We start from the raw sequence: 20,028 nt of genomic DNA, 5'->3' as shown, positions 1-20,028 counted from the left end.
CATTCCCAATATTCAGTCTATCTCTTACTTGAGATAGAAATCGTAACTATCCCTGACTTTTCTGTCCCAATAAACTTATCGATGATAACTCACCTTATCCGTACACGCTGACTGTCAATTGGACGACGTATAGCTTACCAGCGATAGAAGTTTGTATTGAAATTGCAATTCACGCGACCCAATATAAGGCGATAAGAATGACTTATCGGGCAGCTAATTACTGGCAGTAAAAGGTAGTAATTCATCTCTATCTGTAGATAGTATATTGGGAACGGCTGTAAGACTATACGTCAACAATCACATTACAGTATTTGGATGGTGGGATGGGGTTCACCGAGTATTTTTTAATCAGGTCTTCGTAAACTGATTTTTTCCTCAAACAAACGGTGTTTACTTTTTCAAATTCAAATTCAAATTCAAATATTTTTATTCAAAATAGGATTTAAAATCTCTTATTAAACGTCAAAATCTACCACCCATTCAAAAGAGACTGCCTCAGACCTGAGAAGAATGGGCGCAAGAAACTCAGCGGGCTTTTTTTTATTTTTTAATATAAAATATGGATTACTTGACGGACTATTCCACTTATTTAATATTCTCAGGACTATTTAATATTCTCAGGTGAATTTTGCAACTTTATTTCTCAGGAAGGGGTTGTAAAGTAACAATAATAATAATATTGACACACTTTTTACACAAATTATCTTGCCCCAAGTTAAGCATATATAGCCTGTGTTATGGGTAACTTAAACAACAATATACTTACTTAAACATACATAAACTCATATAAACGTACAAAAATACATTTAAACATCCATGACTCGGAAACAAACATCCATATTCATCATATAAATGCTTGCACCTACCGGGATTCGAACCCGGGACCTCCAGCTTAGTAGGTAGGATCGCTAACCACTCGGCTATTATATACAGGTCGTCATACATATACATACCTTAATCTCTTGTACCAAAACACAAACAAAATATTATGCTAATGATAAAAGCCAAATATTCCGCTTTGCATACATATCAATTATTCTTTTTCTCGATCAAACGATGCATCGAATTAGTAAACGAATTCAAGAAATCGATCTTATCATTAGATCGTTTTAAATCTAAAAGATGACTTGGAAATGTTTGTCTGTATAATTTAGAATGTTTTTGTTAAGGGTATCATTTCGTTAAAACCTTACTAAAGGGATTCGAATTGGTAACCAAATTTAGCACGAAATTATTGTGTGATTTTATGCAATTAATATCGATTTGCAAGAAGTCGTAATTTGACTAAGGATCACTTAAATTTAAAAGATTGTATGTTAGATATTTTTATGCATTTTATGGATAGGATATTAAATGAGACTGACTTATTACGATTGGCTTTTTTACACTCCTTAGGATAGGTAAAGTCGGCTTAGAGTGATTCAAATCGGTGAGCTGTATTTTAAATCAAATCAAAACCACTTTAATCTAGGCCAAATAAATGACGTTTATGAATGTCAAAAGTTATATACTTTTTAATATTTAAGCCCACTTAGGAGAAGGTTGATAATGAAGGCTAGGGACCGAGCCAAAGGCGTTAAGGAATCGAGTAGAGCTACGTTACCAATCTCAAACAAGATCACCATAGTTTTCATTCAGAATCAGAAGCATTTTTCATTTATTACAAACATACTACAATTATCGTTACAAAAATAACAAAACTATATCATGTTAAATAATATTGGTAAACAGTTTTTTCATACAATTTTTATCTAGATTTTTTTTATGGAATAGGAGGACAAACGAGCGTACGGGTCACCTGGTGTTAAGTGATCACCGCCGCCCACAATCTCTTGCAACACCAGAGGAATCACAAGAGCGTTGCCGGCCTTTAAGGAAGGAGTATGCGCTTTTTTTGAAGGTACCCATGTCGTATCGTCTCGGAAACACCGCATAAGGAAGCTCATTCTATGGAATGAAAAGCTATGGCTTTGTAGTAGGTGGAAGAAAGCTCCTTGAAAACCGCACTGTGGAGGACCGCCACACATGCAGATGGTGGGGATGATTTCCTAACTTGTGGCATGTCGTGCGAAGGTGGAATTCGGCGGCAGGAATCAGGTTAAACAGCTCTTCGGAACACTCCCCGTGATATATGTGGTAGAACACACACAATGAAGCGACATCTCTACGCAACGCCAAGATTGAATGATTAATGCCTCTAAGAGTAAAAGTTAGGGGTTACTTCGGTGATTTTTTTTTCGATTGTCTATTAAAGATAGAAATGTAAAAAATGAATTTTCTTCTCATATTCTGTAGACATATAACTATTTTTTGTAAAAACAAATGGTTTATATTAACAGTCAAGAAATGGATACAATTATGCCCTATTTTGCAGATTTCTCTATCTTAAATCAACAATTAGAGCTTCATCGTTTTATGAAGTATTTTAATAACAGTGTTTGTAAAGTGATGCGACAAAAAAAACTTAATGTCTTACACTATAAGTGACAAAAAATAGTATTGTAAATTAATAAGTACAAACACAATAGTTGTTGAGTACAATAGATGCATCAATCCACACATAATGTAAATCCCGACTGTAATTTTATAAATATGAATGTAAATTTGTGTATTACACTTTCACGCCTGACACACCGAACCGATTTTGATAAAATTTAGTACAGAGATAGACTAGAGCTTGAAAAAGGAAATAGGCTATCTTTTATTGCAAAAAAATATATATGGAGCGGTTGACATAGGGGATGGCAAACTGCAAGATAAAACCATGAAACTTTGTATGAAGGCACTTGATGAGAAATAATGCATATATATTTGTTCAAGCATTTTTGAAACTTTGACCTACATGGGGATCAAATAGGAGATTAAAGTTCACAGGGAAATTTAAAACTTTTGAAGAGGCTATCCACAATAACAAGGGATATGCGCTGTATTGTAGAAGAGCGCTGCCAGCAGCGGAAAGAGCAGTTTGTGTACGAATTATTTGAAAAGTATCCTAAAAAATAAAAAAAATCGCAAAGTAACCATTCAGCTCGGACCAAGTCGCGGATAAACGCTAGTAAATATATAATTATGCTAAAAGTGTTAGTTTTTTTTATCAGCCTATCGAATCCCACTACTGGGCAAAGGCCTCCCCTACCTTACTTCTTATCGAGGACCTGTGCCAACGTTGATCAGGTCTTAATATAGGCATCCAGATTGTGACACCATCATTTTCAGGGTCTGCCTCGACATCTTTGCCCGTCCTGGGTCACACAATGCGTAACAACATGTGCCCATCGGTCTGTGTGTATCCGACATACATTCCCAGCCCAGTTCCACTTAATCCTGGCTTAATTTTTTCTCCCACATCAGCAATGCCATTTTTAGAGAGCATTTATATTTATAATAGTAATAATGTACAATAGTATAATATCGGGATGACCGAGCCTTGCTCGGATTTTTAAGAAAGTACAAAACCTGAACAAAAAAAAACTAATAGGACATCTGGATTCCAACCAGGGTCTTCTGCTTTCCGGACCACCCAATGTCCCATCAGAGCTATTATAGTCTTTTATATAGTGTCAAAATTTACCTTTGTATTCTAATGTTAAAACTACATTTTTTTTAAATTGAAACCTAGCTAGATCGATTTCTTGTCCCCCTAGCTACATGTATACTAAATTTCATTGAAATCGTTGGAACCGTTTCCGAGATTCAGATCATATACGTACAAGAATTGCTCGTTTAAAGATATAAGATATAAGTATTTTTACAATGTTTTGTTGTATTAGTAACTATAATATTGTTGTTAATTATATTACTAGTTGAAATTCAGCTCACGAAATTTTGTGGATTTTTTTTTATAGTTTAATTTATTACTTTTTTATTATGATATTATTATGAATGTATGGTAACCCTTTATGTATAACCTGTATATTGTAATATGACAATCCGCAACACAACCTGGGGTTCTCCTGATGACCAGCGCTGATCATATCACCTACGGGTATGACCAGTATTATGCCGAGGTGAACTCCAATTCTGCATTTTAATATATAAATAAATAAATAAGTATACTTTTACTTCTACTTGGTTTAAATTGCAGAATAAATGATTTTTATTTATTTCTTTCTCATGTATTAGTTACTTAATTTATTTTATATTTCCAGCGGTTTTTAATTGGACTTATAATAAATTATTGTGTAATAAAATTATCTAAGACAATATCAGGACTACGCTTCAAGCTTGAACAGATAAATGGGTTTTGCAATGAAAAGGCATATTTTGTGAAAGCGTTCGTTCAGAAATTGTTCGGGCGTCCATTCAGGCTTAATGTTGGGGAAATAATTTGTTATCTAACGAGATAACGGGTTGTGTATTCACAGTTAGCGGTATATGTTTAAGATTTAATTTTATTTGTGTTAATTATCTAAATATATATGATGAAAATGGTCTTTGTTTGAGGCTCAAACACGCCTATACCAATGATCGTATCGACATGAAACTACCACCATTCGATATGAAATTTATTCTAGATGGTTTATGGCTACTTATTTTTCGAATTCCAATGTTCTTTCATTAATTTATTCCCTTTTAAAATTTGCACAGCGAAGCGGGTGGGAAAATCTAGTGCAAATTATATATTTAAACACCGATCAAGTACGTGTCGCATACAAGAGGTTGTTGGTTGGTAGGGTGCAAGAGAACGATATATTTAATACAATATACACACTTTCGTTTATATATTTAATACGTTTCATTGCGAGATTGAATCAGAAATGAGGAGATCCGTAGGAGAACCAAAATCACTGATATAGGTAATCCAAATGGTTGCGAAACTGAAGTGGCAGTGGGCAGGGCAGATAGCTCGACGGACAGATGGCAGTTGGGGTAGTAAAGTCCTTGAATGGTGACCACGTACTGGAAGATGTAATTTTGGTAGGCCCCCCACAAGATGGCCCGATGATTTTGTCAAGATTGCTGAAATAGGTTGGGTGAGGGCAGCGCAGGACCGATCGTCGTGGAGATCTTCTGAGAACGCCTTTGTCCAGCAGTGGACGTCTTCCGTCTGATATTACTTACATAGACAATTATATATCAACATGCATGACTTGAAAATGGACATCCATATTTATCACATAAATATTCCCACCCACCGGAATTGAAATTATTTGTAAAACTATGAAGCTGTAAATATTGATTTAAAAGAGTGCCAACGAGTTTTTTTACCAGTTCACTTCTCATAAAAGCTCAAACTTTTCCGAAGTGGTGGTAAATGTAAAAGGAAAAGAAAAATTTCCACTTTCAATTCTTAAACCTACCTACATAAATAGATTTTAATTTGATTTGATAAGAGTCTGTTATGGATACAGATAAAAAGCGAAATTCTCTGCCCGTTTAAATATTGTTGGGTCAACAAAGACGTCAAAATTATTTATGACGTAGCATAAGAACCTGGATAGGTTTTTTCACCATATAAATTATAGCTAGTAGTTTAAAATATCAAGAAAAGTTTGTGTGCGCAAGAAGCACTACCGAGACCCCAGCCAAGTCGAACAAAAATAATGTGACACGGCCGTACCATATTTTTCTTGAAGCAGTACAGGCCATTTTCGACCCTCTATAACTTAATAGATAAAATTAGAATTAAATCGGATTGTTTAGTACGATGGCTAAGTCTATCTATTTATTTAAAACATAAAATATTTTCAAAATTGATATTATGGTCACTATAAGATATTGTTAGGCTAACTAGTTATGTAATAAAATAAAAGACAAGAGGACCCTTAAGTAATTAGGCACTAAATAAATTAACCCTCTTTGTATTACATGGATCATACAAATTTTTACGGAAGAAGAACTGATTTGCGCGACTGGTTTTTTTTTATAAGTAATGTTTTTGATGGTAGAGGTACTTATTTGAAGTAACAAAACAAAAATGATTTAAAAAATATTCTTTGTGCTTTTTTACGTTTGTATAAAGAACAATATTGTAATAAATAATGTATTTAGTATAACCAATATACAAGCTTTGCAAATTGCAAGTTTGCTAAAAGATTTGAACTCAGGAATCCTTAGTAATGAAGTCACTACACAAAAAATAATTATAATAAGCTCGTTCTCAGGTTTAAAATATATATTATTAACGAATTAATAGGAGTTATATTATGAATTGTAAACTAACTGCCGTTCCCAATATACTATCTACAGATAGAGATAAATTACTACCTTCTACTGTCAGTAGTTCAGCTGTCAATAATCTGAAGCTGTCCTGATATACCCGCTAAGTCATTCTTATCGCCAGTTCACTGTTGCAATTTCCATACAAACTTCTATATCTGGTAAGCTATACGTCGCGGTCGTCCCATTGACAGACAGCGTGTACGGATAAGATGAGTTACCGTCGATAAGTCTATTGGGACAGAAAAGTCAACGATAGTTACAATTTTTATCTCAAGTAGGCTACAACCGGAGATAGACAGGATATTGGTTATGGCCGTAATCAATAAATAGTAATAGTTAATAGTATTGCAAGTAAGTGAGTAACATCTATAAGCAAGAAACACCCGGAAGGAAAAAAGAAATTTGGTATTAATATACTGACCAGGATTTACCGCCCAAGGTATGTATATCTATAATTATTTGTTCGAAATAACGCAACATCAAAAAGTTTAATATACTAGTAATAAATGAAAGTATAAAATTACATATAATTATACCACTCGAATCGTCCGATAATCGTGACTGGCTGAATACGAGGGCACGTTGATTCGAACATAATTCTTTATCTGTGCTTGTTTTTGACGTTATACACGTCAAATCAAATTTGGCGGGAATTTAATTAGCAAATATTGATGAGTCATCGGCTCGAAATGCTTTTAAGTTGTTTTACGTGCGCTTATACTTACACTTATACTTATATGAGATAAAAATATGTTAAAGCTTAATTTAATTATTTAATTTTTTACTTAAAATATTCAATGTACACTATTACCGCCCATACTCTCAGAAGAATCACATAACCTTTAGGTCATTTAAGGTGAGTGTACCTACGCGTTTTTTTTCGGGCGGACCTACTGAAAACTTTCGTGGCTGTATGGACTCGAACCCTTTGCCTGTCCTAATATTGGACGAAGAAGCCAAAAAAACAAGACAACTTTCGGCGAACTATTATCCGACTATGGCAGAGCCTAAGATAGTCCTGGGGCTAAGTTTCTTACTGTCACATTAAGTAAACGGTTATCGGAAGTAACTCAACATATCAGTGCTTTGCCGTTACTTTACGAGGGATTCAACGTGCAAGTGTCGTTCATCTTCTTATTATTATCATTTATCGAGATTATGCCGCAATTTCACTCAGGGTCACATTGGGGCATAATCTCAATAATTGAGGGCATAGTCTCTACTTGATACTTGAGCCAAGTAGGTCTTCTGCCTGAAGTTGGGGAGGGCTTTAAAGCACTCCCCCGTTGCGATGGCTTCACACTCAAGTTTGTAGGAATCCTGTCAGATTCTGCATAGGCTGGAATCAGTGAGATAATTTTTAGCTAGATATCTTTTTAGCTTGCAATGTTCAGTGAGAAAGTATAAGAGAGTTTGTACTTGATGCTGTCGTCTTGTCACGGGCCGACTCTCCTACATTGTATCTATTGAGTCGAGTTCTCATATTATGTACTTCGTCGAGAATTGCTTAAAGTTTTGGTATGTAAAAGTAATAATTCTAATATCACACAAGTGCTGCCCCGGAAAATATTGTTTTGCCGTATAAATTAAGTACCCCAAGCCCGCTCATTGTATGAATTGTCATAATATGTGATGAAATGTCATTGATTGAATTATTTGTATTGCGAATTAATAGCGCAAAAAATATGGGTTCCGTATACGTTATTGTTACAGTTTGGGATTGTTTTATGAAAAAGAGATTTTCTTTTGCATAAAAACGTTTCCACTTTATTAATGACATTGCACACAGATACAGAATAGCCACAGACTATTTAGTTGTAGATACAAGTCACAACAGATAATATAAGTGCAGTCAATCAACGAACTAATCGAATTATATATTCAATAGTAATCATCAACACATTATATACCTGAACGTTCTCCGAAACATGCTGTATCTTATGGTATAGGTATTATTCCAATCGGCTTAGTACTTTTCACAGTATAAGCGAAGGAATAATACGGCTATCCATTTATACATAGATTAAATATTACCTGTGTCTCTAAAGACAATATTCAATCAAGTATTGATGTTATCAGCGTAACTTTTTGTTATCTCCGTTCATTACAAGTCATTATTATGTTTTGGTGTATGGCAACATCGCTGGTTCCCTGCTGTTCAGGTATGCTTCTCATCTGTAACGTAAGTATAATATTCTTTGATGACTAATCATGAAACAGTTTGAGAATTGTTGCTTTTATTTTGAACAAGTCTTAGATCTTTGTGTTTAAAGTTTTATTATTTCCGGATTCTTTTGTTCGTTCAATATTGCGACTAAAACAATATTTTAATGACATTTTATACATGTCAATAATACGGTAGGCGTTATTTAAATTTGAACCCTTCATTTCGCGTGCTCAGATATCTGCTGCATTGATTATAAGTTTATTTTGACAAATGCCAAAACGTAGCAATAAATGTCTTGCCACTTCATATTTGAAGCTTACATAACCTTTCCGAAGTAGAGATAAATGGAAAAGTAATAAATTTTATGTGATACACAGTCTTTAGCGGTAGTGCGTCCATAGCGAAACCGCAGACCTATTTTCGGCGTTGAATTAAAATTATAAGTAAGACATATATAGGGTTCCGGGAATCCGGACTTTTTATTCTTTAAGGTTTTTTCTTTCAAAATTCCTTAAATAGATATTAAAAGTTTTGCGTTATTATCTAATGATAAACTATTCGTAATCGTTTTTGCTTCTTAATTAATTTTCAATAACAATTGCAATTTTTTACATCAAATAAAAATTCAAATATTTTTATTCATAATTCTTATTGGACGTCAAAAACTACCACTCATTCGAAATATTATAGACCTGAGAAGAATTGGTGCAAGATATTCAGCAGGCTTTTTTTTTAATTTAGTTACTATATGTACACATGTACCGTAAAATAAAATTTATAATTAGATAGCCTGTGGGTGTTCGCTCAATTAATAATAATCAATTAATCCCAGTCTGTTGTATCATTAAGAAAATCATTTATGTTATAGTAACCTTTACCACACAAACGTTTTTTAACAATTCTTTTGAATAACGTAATACTTTTGTTTTGAACATTTTCTGGCATTTTGTTGTAAAAGCATATACATCGCCCCACAAAAGACTTACTAACTCGACTTAGCCGAGTAGTACGCATTATTAGCTTATGTCTATTCCTGGTGTTAACATTATGGTTATGACAGTTTCTAGCAAATTCACTTATGTGCCTATGAACATACATTACATTATCAAGAATATATTGAGAATAAGAATTAAGAAAAGAATGAACACAGTTGCTATAAAATATATACCTCTTCTCCCACTTTGCGTTTCATTCAAACTAATGTCATTATTTTTCTCCTTGTCTGTCCAATTGAAACCGAAAGGGAGAGGACGATTAATATTTCCGAGTGTAACTCTAGTATATTGCTTCTAAGAGCTGTAAAAAATAATTTATTCTGGCTACCTGAGTTGGGACACAAAAAGTGACCCCTTATTAGGTACAAGTTACAACCGGCACATCGTTGATCATTCATGAATTCCTGGTTTTAGAATTATAAATGTCGTGAGTTCAAAACAAGCTATGGCCGTCTGTTTTTTTTTTTTTGGGTTCCGTAACTCGTAGGTCGAACTTTTATCGAAATGTACTATTTTCTTTTCAACTCTCGTAATGTACGCTCCGATCAAACTTAGAGCACTAGAGCTTCTCCTTACCTGCTCTGTGTACCACCACTCCGGCACCGGTCAGCGGCATTCGAAGGAGGCTTTTGTTATAATTATTCTAAAATATGGAATGACTTACCTCCTCCCTTTTGTAATATAAATAGTGTTTATACGTTTAGAAATAAATATAAAATGTATTTGTTTACACTTCAGTTGGGCCTCTCTCAAAATAAATCTTAATATGTAGTTAAAAAAAAATCACGCAGCAAATCTCTTTCATAGTTTCAATGAATATATTTAATGTGTATATATATATTATACTTTTTTTTTAAATGTAAAATACTGTTAATTATTTATTTACTTGTATATGTATATATCTATTAACTGATCTTGCACACTTTATTTTGGGATAAAAAATAAAAACAAATAATTATTATAAAAAAACCAGTACGCACACAAAATTTCATACAAATTGGTGCAGCCGTTTCGGAGGAATTTGGTAAGAAACACCGCGACACGAGAATTTATATATATTATATAATCAATATATATCTAAATAATAACTGTTACGATCTAGCCGTCTACTATAATATTATTTTTTACCTTATGTTTTGAGTACTATAATTTATTTATTTATTACATAATTATTGTATTTAATAATGGAAGCACTTGTGGCTGTAATCGCGACGGCCGCTTACTGAAGGTATCTACTGAAAATCAGTGATGGGTGATACCCAACTAATATGCTGAGTAGCAAACCTTTTTGGAACATAACACTGCAAACACAACCTTATTATGTTGATATAGAATAAGCCTTACTTTAGTTTTTAATGTATGTTAGTTTTAATTAGTTTAGGCATATAATAGTAATTTTTTAGATACGTTTTTTCATATTATTTGTTCACGTGTATTTGTAGTGTTTGTTCCAAATAAAGATATACATACTTACTTACTTATAGTCAAAAAATATTTGCTCAAAATACAGTGCAAATGAGCTCTCATCATTTATACGTATTAAAAAAACACCTGCTTTCTAGATCTCGATCAAAACAATTTTCGGTGGAAGTTTGCAAGTATTATACATCATATATTTTTTTAGTTTTATCATTCTCTTAATTTGGAAGTTACAGGGAGGGGGGGACGCATTTTACCACTTTGGAAGAGTCTCTCGCGCAAAGTAGAGTTGAGAATAAAATCATATTAGAAACCACAATGTCATTTTTAAAGACCTATCCTATTTTATATGAATGGGTAAAACACGTATGGGTTTGATGAAAAAAAGTTTTGAGTTCCAATTCTAAGTAAAATTTATTGTTTTTTTTAAGCTATTGCATAGCTTCTGTCGCGGGCCTTGAGCGTGGAGACCGAATCCAGAAATTCCGTAACGAAAATAACCTAACACTTACTTACTAGATCTATATAGATATTTCGCCACAGTCAGTTGCCGTGAAACAGCGGTTATCACATATGCTCGTTGTGCAGAAGGTCCCAGGTTCGAGCCTGGCGTACATCTTGATTCTTTTTAATTTCTTTATTTTTCAGTTTGCTTTTTTTTTAATTAATTTTATTAAAAAAAATACTGCATAAATAAAATAAATAAATATTTATAATTGCATAAGTTGATAAAAAATGCTATGCAATAGCTTTACCTCGGCAGTCCCCGAGTGCCACACGTCTTTTTTTTCTATTTTTTATGAAAACGTTAATGCGCATCACAGAATACATCTACTTACCAAGTTTCAATAATATAGTTCTTATAGTTTTGGAAATAAGCAGCTGTGACATACAAGAACAAACACACAGACATGACGAATCTTTAAGGCTTAAATTTTTTTCCATTTGGCTACTGAACCCTAATAATAAACTGAAATTGACTGCAAATATTATGAAGCACTAAAATCTCTAAATACCTTCAAAGCGAAAAATTGTGCGGTATGTATGTATCTTTTAAAAGCTTTAGATTTAATTGTGAGGGGAAAGAAACAAAGAAATTACTTGATAGAAACTTTAAAACTGACCTCTGAACTATAACAGATAAGGACTGGCGTGTCTGAATGTTTGTCTCCGTCACGGTTTGGCTCTTAATAGTTTTTATTGGTCGAGCACTTAAATACCGTGACGGTTTGGGTAAGTTCCGATGTTGTTAAGGCGAAGTTTGTCGAAAAATAATATAATTTTTATTTTATGTGAGAACAAACGATTATGGGTCGTGGCAACACTGTTTGCCACTGGTTGTAAAATTACCTTCTTCTGATATAAATAAAATATAAAAAAAAATATAAAACAGATTATTTATTATTAAATCGATAGTTATTCGATAACTACTTGAAAATTGATTATTGTATATACATTTTTTGGTCCCTAAATATTAATTCACATAATATTCAGACACTTTTATATACATCATCTGGCGCAAAACTAGGCATAGCCTTATATTTAATAGGTTTAAGACAATAAAAATACATATAAAAAATAATATTCATAATAATTGACTCATAAACAAACACCTGCATTCATCATATAAGTGTTTGCCCCTACCGGGATTCGAACCTCTACCTCAGTATCACTGAACACTGGGCACTGTTTTAGACAATCTATCCGATGACGCCGTGGCTATGGGATAGATTGTCTAAAAAAAAATTATGTTTACTGTTTATCTTTTTTAGATTTAAATTTTAATATATAATCTCGCAATATGGTGGACATTCCCCTTAAGTCATACTTGGTTGGTCACAGTGAATGACGTCATGCTATTAACTACAAATTTAATATTAGGCAGTTTCTTAGTAAAAAGCCGTCTTATTCTGAAATAGGAGCAAGATAAACTAACAAAAGATATGCCTTTTAAATTAAAAAACAAGAAATTAAGAATATGTAATATAAAAAAAACCGACTAAACTCATGCATAATTTATAGAAAGGGTAAGTACTAATTAAAAAAGAAATTTCCTCTGCAACATTTTAAAGTTGGTGCCAAGACAAACATAAAAATTTATACATTAACGGCCTTACAAATAAGCTATGGTATAAAGTTATACCTCTGAATAAACCAAGAATTAGAAAAATGTTTAGAGATAGACATTTTGCTTATGATTGGTTTATTCGGGCGTATAACGTTTGCCGCGTTTATTTGGAAGGCTGCTTGACATTCGGAATACTTCTAAATTATCATTGACAGTGTTGTCAATATGTTGACTATATGTCAACATTTTGCATATTCTCGGTTTATTCTCTGGTATTACGTCATCATACCAAGTTTACTTGTGAGGGCGTAAATATTTATATAATACTAGCTGACACAGCAAACGTTGTATTTCCGATATTAAAATCGCGATACAAAAGTAACTGTTAATCGTAGATGGGTTAAAATTTGAAGTTGTATGTATTTTTTAATGCTGACTCATAATCAAACAAATAAAAAAAAGTCAAAAAATTTAAAAGAAAAATTTCGTGTGGACCTTACATTTTGGGGAATGAAAAATAGATGTTGTCCGATTCTCAGACCTACCCAATATGCACTCAAAATTTCATGAGAATCGGTCAAGCCGTTTCGGAGGAGTTCAAAGTTTAACACCATGACACGAGAACTTTATATATTAGATAACTAATGCAATGTCAATACGAAATATTTTGTTTTCAGGTAGACATAAGTAATTACTAGCAAACGAAAAAGCAATTCAAATCCCGTGGAGATATGAGGTACCAACATACAAAAAAAAACAGTCGAATCAAGAACCTTCTCCTATTTTGAAGTAGGTTGAAAAAAGCTTTTTACTATACACAAATGAACATTAAAACGGTTTTTATTACAAAAAAACAATTGTTATCTGTCTGTCTGTTTGTTCTGGATTTTTTCATAAACGGCTGAACCTATTTGACCAATACCTACTATTACTATTAATTTAGTTTGTTAAAGTTGTACTGTAGTGTACAGAAATATATTCTCAAATAAATTACTTATATTATTACAATTTGAAAGAATATTATAAGGCCATTCCGTGATTTATTGCTTGACGATTTTGCGTGGGATTGGTGTCAAAAGGTTAAGCCACATTAATTAAGTCAGCTGCAATTTTATTTGAATGTGCATCTCTCAGTTCTTTTTTAAAAAAAGGACTGAGAGATGCACATTAAAACGAGCGTACTGTTATACGGAAAGAAAATTGTCCCTTTTTAAAGGAATGCTCGGAGAGTTTCTTGCGCCGCTGTCTTTTCTCTCAGAGCACCATTTGTTACCGAAGCGGTAGTAGTATCTAGTATATTAGAAATGACATCTAAAAGAATTAAAAAGGAATTTTTTCAATTTTGAGAAAATAAATGCCTTTTATGAATTTTAAAGAGAAATGTTTTTTTCACAAACTACAATTATTAATGAGACAGTAGAATAGATACAGTGAAATTAGTTAATTAATAAGTTAAATTATAAAAAAAGTAGATTTAATAAGACGTGTATTATGATAGAAGACCGTCGATTGACTGATTAACAATTACTCTTGCTCCCGTTAGGTCGTGGACTGTTATGTATTTTTATTGAAGTAGGCGTTAATTTGCGGAAATCCATAATTATCCAAATGATTTGAGTTTTCTTTAGTGTTAATTCCGTGAATATTTGTCAATTCGACACGTGTTTCGCCTCTACACAAGGCATCCTCAGGACAGGACGAGAGTCTCGTGTCATATTTTGGCGACTCAACATGCCTTGAGGATGCCTCGTGTAGAGGCGAAACACTTGTCGAATTGTTTAAAGACAAATATTGTCACTGAATAATCGACGGACAATCCCAACCATAAGATGGAATGGACCAACATTAGGCAAACGAAGAGTCGGCTGGACTAACCAAACGGTGGACTGATGACATAATAGAGATTGAAGGAAATGACTGGATGCATAAAAGCAAAAATAGAATACTTTGGCAAAAACTGGAGGAGGCCTTTGCTCTAAGGAGATCCACAACTCAAATAAATAGAGGCTTTAGCAAGTAATCTTACTAACACCAAACAATTAGAATTTAATCTTACCTACTAATACTACTAATCATTTGTTTTGTGTAAAAGATATTAATAATAAGTTTTGTGGAATAAATAAGGCTTTATTATTATCTAAGTTATATCGAAGGTTCTCTTACCTAAGTTATTTGTAATTGTACTATATGTAGAACGCTTCAGGGAGAATAAGACAATATGTAGAATATTTGTAAGTAAAGTGCGCTGGTAACCTGGGTATTGTTCTAAAACAATATTATCAGTAATGCCTTAAGCAGACTTTAAGGCATTAACCACGCCCCGTTTTATAGATTTAACACACGATAATTGCCGGCTTAGTTATATTATATTAACCATATTAACCCCTTGGAAAATGGTATTAGATTTGTTAAGAATTATAAAGTACCAAAGTTCTCTAGTACTTCTAAATTACATTACATCAATTAATAAAAAATAAACTACGTTTAAAAAAATCGACTTCAAAAACTGAAAAGTATCACATAACTAAAAATATAATACAACTCTTATGCAAACCTTTACCTTTAATATTAATAAAATACTATTATTTAAATGTGCTACCTATTAATAGGTTTAAAGTCGGTGCCAGTATTCAATTAGTGATACTTATTACTACTAATTTAAATTAATTTTTGCTACATCAATTCCTAAAGGTTTAAAAATGTTCTAATATTCATATCTATGTATAATTATTTGATCTACATGAGTAAATGAATTTTAATTTTATTGAACATTGCATATTTATGTTTTACCTTCTAGAAGCTTCGAACAATTTCCAGTAACGGACATTGGCCAATAAAAATCAAATCCATACCTCGTTCTAGCATGTCTTCATCTAAGCCTAACATACGGTCGATTTAACCTTTACAAAGTTAACATTAAACTTCTTGCCATACGATATTAAACTTTGCTCGGTCGAATTAGAGATTGTAAAACTGAAAACAGGTGATTTACCTGGTTGTTATTTTGAATGGAATACGTGGCATATGATGCAGTTTTTCGCATTGAGATCTGGAATTGAGTTCGCGCTTTGAGAATTTACTCAAATGGAGATGACATTAACAAAAAAAAATGACTAAAAAATCGGAGAGTCTCTACATTATATTTTTTTAAATACATATTTATAAATTATTAAAATATATATCTATCTCTCCCAAAGGTATAGAACGAAAGTATGAAATATGGTAAATTTTAATATTTTACAAAGAGCGACATTGGTTTCCGAATCAGTGGTAGTGTTAGAAGTGACATTAAAAATAATTGTAAGGGAATTAATTTTGAGAAATTAAATGCCCTTTATGCCTTTTCATTCCATTTAATAAATAAGAAATATACTGATACGCTAACCAGTTGAGAAAACAGGATGGAATGCAGTGCGAGACAATATGATTTTGGCACTCAACTTTTGTTGATGATATATATGTAGAAGGGGTGGTAACTTGAACATACCAGTTTTACCAGTGGGAGGCTCCTTTGCTCAGGATGCCGGCTACATTATGGGTACCACAACGGCGCCTTTTTCTGCAGTGAAGCAGTAATGTGTAAACATTATTGTGTCTCGGTCTGAAGGGCGACGTAGCTAGTGAAATTACTGGACGAATTAGGCTTAACATTTTATGTCTCAAGGTGACGAGCGCAATTGTAGTGCTGCTCAGAATATTTGGATTTTTCAATAATTCTCAGCGGCACTACATTGTTATGAGCATGGCGTATAAATTATACCATCAGCTCAACTTCCTGCTCGTTTCGTCCCTTATTGTTTTTTATGACAATAATAAACTCACAATTCTTATAATCACTGTATTTGGCAGAGTTTCCACTTAGAATAAACAATGTATATGTAATGATTTTCTCGAACTAAGGACTCTAGCTTACATAAGGCACGACTACCGACTATGTTGATATGCTCACAAATGTTAGTTGGCACTGCTGTAGTGCCAACTAACTTACACGAATCAAATTAATATTAATTTTAGTAAAGATTTGAATATTATATGCTATTATTATAGTTATTTACGATCTTTATACAATTATATTTATATTATTTTTTTATCATTACAATCACATCAACCTAAATAAACAGAAAAAGTGAATGATGGCACTGTCGTGGAAATCTATGATTTATTAAGTCACTAGTGATTATTAAAAAATTAAAAAAATATTTAAACTAAAGTGATAATTATATAAAATAGCTTGATTAACGCAGTAACAAATTAGCACCCGACTTAGGAAGCGGATTTCCATCATATACAACACACAGATTATAAGTGGGTTATGAGATAGTGCGCCAATAGAAAAAAAAACAGAAAACGTGGAGGCTGGCTTTACGTCCGTGCCTGAACCTTCAGGCACGGAGTAGGTCTGACTAGAGATCCTACGTTAACGAGTTCAAGGACTCAATGGATAAAATTATTTTTTTACACATTAAACGTCTTTACAGTTTTTTTGTCCAGTGCACATGGCGTCTCATTCTAGTTTATTACTCTATGTGTCCAATAGATTGAAATAATATCGATTTGGATTGCATTGGCAGCTTAAATCGATTCTTCAAGAAGGTTATTTGTGTGTGATTTTGATAGAAATGTCACACTGATAGTTTACGCGGGAAAATCTCACGTTTTAAATCAACGGTCAAGTGTACGTCGAACGATAGTTCGATAGGCATAATATATCATAGTATATGCCTAATTTATACACTTCATGTTGAAACTCGGTAAATCAGGATCTCGATAAACTGTTACAACTGGATAATATTTTTTGTTCCGTTCCATAAGGGCATATTTTTCAAAATAAAAATAGCATGGGCGTGGCTTTACAACATAATGAGTGCTCAGAAACGTATATAAGTAATTAACATAATTATTAAGTGCCATATATATTTTTTTTCAATTTTTAATAATATGAACCATTAAAATGGAAATATTTACTATAAAGGCTTAGTAAAATAGAAGACAAGCTAACCAAATTTTGGAGTGTTCCGAGGAGCTGTTTCACCTGATTCCTGCCGCCGAATTCCACCTTCGCACGACACGCCCCAAGTAAGGATATCACGCCCACCATCTGGATATGTGGGGATCCTCCACAGTGCGGTTTTCAAGGAGCTTTCTTCCACGTACTACAAAGCTGAATGAGCTTCCTTGTGCGTGTTTCAACACGACATGGGTACCTTCAAAAAAAGCGCATACACCTTCCATAAAGGCCGACGACGCACCTGTGATTCCTCTGGTGTTGCAAGAGAAAGTGGGTGGCAGTGATAACTTAACACCAGGTGTCCCGTCCCATACGATGGTTTGTCCTCCTTTTCCATAAAAATAATTAAATTTTATGTAACTTCATAAATTACACACGCTCACAATTCAGTCTCATTGAACAAACAAAATAAAGTGCTCGGCGCATCTGAATAAGTTTTCACGTCAATAATCAAATAAAATAGATGTCTTCGAATAATCCTCATTGGTCTATTAACTTTATGGCATCCTTCACAGTACGTACTATTGTTGTATTTGACACAACCTGTCAATAATAATGATAACCATTTCTTAATACCAAGATTATTGGTATCAAAATTACTGTGAATATTAAAGTACATTAATGAACGAACACGTTAAGCCCACTACATTCAATGATAAAAATATCACTCGCTGTAATGAAGTATTTAGTTCTGAAGATGATATGCGGCAGTCGCTCTCACGGATTTGTTACGGCGATCTATACGTGATAGGAAGGCTATGGATTGAGGCATTGAAATCTGGACTTACTGGTTCCAAAATCAATCTTATACCAGTAGTTCATGCAGCAGCCAAGCAGCCTGAAATACCCCAAAAGCCACCAAAGATGAGCTATAAAGATCTGCCCATATACACATGTCCACATTATAAATACAAGGACTATTTAGCACAGCAGGAAAAATGCCCAGAAGCAAAACGTAAACTAATACATGAATATTTACTACCATCTGTTAGAGAATATCGAATCGATGCCCAGAAAGGTCTGCGCAATATACGTGATGGGTACATTGTTGCTAAGGATGAAATCGCAAGAGATATTGAAAATGCAACAAATAGAATCAAAACCTACTTCCGAGATCCAGACAGATTGTTACTAAGGCAAGCAGTTGTGTTATTTGGGGGATTGGCTGGACTTCGATATACAAGACACAGAGGAATACCTGGACGTCTTTTTGGGACTACTTTGGGAGCATTTTTTGCAGGATCTCTATGCTTTCCGAGGGAATCTGATGAACTTTTTAGAAATATGTTCTATTACTCAGGAACTCTGTTGATTAAAATATATAATATCTACTGTAGTCAAAATGTCTCATTTAGACAGCGAGTGCCATGTGCAGATGATGTGCCTGATGTTCCTCCTGTTTTGCCTTTACAGTGCCCTAAAAAGAAAACATGATTTCCGAAATTTGTGATTAAGTTTACATATTTTTTTATGAGATCAATTACCGTATCAGTGGCATTTTGTTCGCTTACCTTTTATTTATTTTTGCTTTTTAATAATTATTTTTATAGTTTTAATAAAATTTTCATCAATATTGATGTCTGTTTTTAACAATGGTTGTTTCTACCAAAGCCAAAGGATGAGTCAGGGGCACCTTTTAATCCTATTGTGTAGATAACACACCTATTTTTGGTTGTTATTTGTCCCTATACCTAAAATCTGGACTAGTAATAAGTCTAAGTAAATCTAGTTTGGGTAAGTCTCCAATTTCAAAATATATATATTTAATAGGATCAATGAAATCACTTTGAGTCGTCAAGATGTCAGTGTGAAGAAGCATTTCCTCAAATACTGTAGCTGCTTGAAACAGCTACTTCAATATTAATTTAATAGTACCTTATTCTAGCGTGACAGATGCCATAGATCTTTCTGCCGATTACAACAGGCAATATCGCATGGTCTTTTTGTAGATTGTAAGGAGAATTTGTTGCTTTTTTGTTCTCTAGAACGACAATGTATTTGTTGTAACACAGCTTAAACATTTCTGCATTCGCTGGTTATATTGTAAAATGTAGTTGGAACAGTTTTCTTCGGTATATCTTCAACGATTTCTTGAAATGTAGTCGCCATCAATTTATAGCTCTTAAAACATTTCCCTCTATGTCCGTATTCTAAAAGTTGATCCGTTATGAATTTTATTTTGTCTCTTTTTTTCAAAGCGAAACCGAAC

General features: G+C 33.2%; 1 protein-coding gene across 1 annotated transcript; it reads left to right on the top strand.

Annotated features, from left to right (window-relative positions):
- Positions 1–18,346: 18,346 nt before the first annotated feature.
- LOC126971454 (uncharacterized) lies at positions 18,347–19,392 on the top strand. The gene has a single exon (XM_050817775.1). It carries the CDS (start codon positions 18,441–18,443, stop codon positions 19,251–19,253), a length of 813 nt encoding a protein of 270 aa, XP_050673732.1. The 5' UTR covers positions 18,347–18,440; the 3' UTR covers positions 19,254–19,392.
- The last annotated feature ends 636 nt before the right edge of the window (positions 19,393–20,028 follow it).

The sequence above is a fragment of the Leptidea sinapis genome, chromosome 23 (assembly GCF_905404315.1).
Source record: "Leptidea sinapis chromosome 23, ilLepSina1.1, whole genome shotgun sequence".
Classification (NCBI taxonomy): Eukaryota; Metazoa; Arthropoda; class Insecta; order Lepidoptera; family Pieridae; genus Leptidea; species Leptidea sinapis.
This window is presented reverse-complemented; position numbering and strand designations above follow the sequence as displayed.